This window comes from Pygoscelis adeliae, unplaced genomic scaffold (assembly GCF_000699105.1).
Source record: "Pygoscelis adeliae isolate BGI_AS28 unplaced genomic scaffold, ASM69910v1 Scaffold94, whole genome shotgun sequence".
Classification (NCBI taxonomy): Eukaryota; Metazoa; Chordata; class Aves; order Sphenisciformes; family Spheniscidae; genus Pygoscelis; species Pygoscelis adeliae.
In genome coordinates this window covers 78,971-80,872 of record NW_008824547.1, presented here as the reverse complement: position 1 = coordinate 80,872, position 1,902 = coordinate 78,971, and the positions used below count along the sequence as shown (strand labels likewise).

The window sequence follows — 1,902 nt, the reverse complement described above, 5'->3', positions numbered from 1 at the left end:
CAGGGGAGGGACGGGCACGATGCGCTCGGGTGGCCGAGACCCCTCGCCTGGTGAAACTCATAGGTGACGCCATCCCCAGCACCCCGGCACCACGCAGCCACCTGCTCCTCGAAGGCCTGAGGCAGAAACCAGAGGAGGGGTGTGAGCGGGGTACCCCCCAACCCGCTCCCTTCCCGGGTGGGGCCAGCATGACACCCACCTTCAAGTCCACAGTGGGTGGGATGCGGACGTCAAAGCTGGCCGCCATCTTAGAGGGCACCACGTTGAAGGAGACGCCCCCCTCCAGCATGGTCAGGTTGAGTGAGGTGACGTCCCCTAGGGTCAGGCTTGAGTCGGACTTGAGCCTTGGGGGACACAAGGGAGAGTCACCCTCCGCCACCCGGGGAGGAGGGGAAGCGCTCCCCCACCCCGCTGCCACCCCCAAAAGGGGAAACTGAGGCATGGGGTGGCAGCACCGGATTAGAGCCTGGCTTGGGATCCCAAGGACCCCCTCCACGGACTGAACTGAAGCCACCACCATCCCGCTGCCCGGCTCCTACCTCTGCTTCTCACTCTCCCTGAAGGCCAGGAAGGAGTTGATGACCTTGTGCTGGGGAGGGAAGGGCAGGGGGGTGAGGACCAGCCCTGTGGCAGGCACCTGGCAGCCCCAGGGCAGGCAGGGGGGGTGTGCAGAGTGTACCCCCTCTCTTACCATCTTCTCAGCCGCCGTGTTGCTGATGAAGCGGGACCCATGCCCGGGGCTGCCCACGCACTTCACCTTTATCCCTGCGGCAGCCGGGGGAGAGGGAAGCGTTGAACAGAAAGCCCAGGGTGGCACCGGTGCCCCAGCGCCCAGCAGAGCCAGGGTCGGGGCAGTGGGCATGCAGTTACTCACACCACGGGCTCTTCTCGCCGTAAAAGACGCTGAAGGTGTCGGATGGGCTGGCCAGGCCTGTGGTGGGCACAGATGGGGGTCAGCGGGGCAGGTCAGCCCCTCTCTGTTCTGCCCTGGCAGCATTTCCTCTCCAGGCTGGCACCGGGTGGATCACTGGCCGGGGGAAGGAGCCCCCAAAGGGGTCCCCGGAAGCCGTGTTGGGTGCCAGTGCTCGGGGGGTGATGCCAACAGGCAGAAGGGTGCGTGCCAAGAGAAGACACATCCCCGTGCCAGCCCTGCCATCACTCACCCTCGTCCAGGGCGAAGCCCACGTTGAGCGCTCTGAACTCGGGGCGATGCACGAACCTCTCCATGCCTTTGTGTCCACCCACCTCCTCATCTGTGGGGGAAGGCTTGGCATGGAGGGAGGAACGGGGGCATCCCCCGGCCCACCACCCCCTGGTCCTCCTTCCACGCCAGCCTGGGTGCCACCGGCGCACGCGATGTCCTTGGACCTGGAAACCCTTCCATCCCCAATCTAGGGGAGCTCAAAATCTGGAGAGGCTGGCAGGGAGGTGCCCAGCTGCCAGGCCACAGGGAACTCCAGAGCATCACCCAGCTGCCAGCCCCTCCTGTCCCCCCAAGAGGGGACACCCTGGGGACTCACCAGGCACAAAGGTGAGGTGGATGGTGCGGGCAAAACACTTTCCCTCTGCCTTCAGCCTCCGGATGGCCTCGAGGTACCTGTGGGGAGAAGGCAGTGCCTGGGCATCACAGAGAAAAGGGGCTGATGAGCCCTGAGCCACCCTGGGGGGGGGGTCAAGCAGTGGCACCCACAGCCCCAGGGACCCTGGGGATGGTGGCATCCCGTGCTGCATCACTCAGAGGCACCCTCATGCTGTGCCCGCTCCCCCCGGCAGGTGCGGAGCCTTCCACTCACTGGATGGAGACACACTTCATGTCCTGGGCACCCCGGGCATAGATGTTGCCTTGCGAGTCCTTAACGGCCTCAAAGGGTGGGTAGGTCCAGTGTTCCTGTGGGGAAGAGC

The 1,902-nt window shown here is 65.4% G+C and overlaps 1 protein-coding gene across 1 annotated transcript in view; it reads right to left on the bottom strand.

The window, feature by feature from the left end:
* ACY1 (aminoacylase 1) overlaps positions 1-1,902 on the bottom strand; it is a 4,819-nt gene that overhangs the window by 1,312 nt on the left and 1,605 nt on the right. The window contains exons 4-11 of the mRNA XM_009321797.1: positions 1,794-1,888; positions 1,521-1,597; positions 1,164-1,253; positions 875-931; positions 692-765; positions 540-589; positions 200-344; positions 47-116 (exon numbers count right to left, since the gene is read on the bottom strand). Coding sequence (XP_009320072.1) covers positions 47-116; positions 200-344; positions 540-589; positions 692-765; positions 875-931; positions 1,164-1,253; positions 1,521-1,597; positions 1,794-1,888 — 658 coding nt within the window. The remainder of the gene's footprint in view (positions 1-46; positions 117-199; positions 345-539; positions 590-691; positions 766-874; positions 932-1,163; positions 1,254-1,520; positions 1,598-1,793; positions 1,889-1,902) is intronic.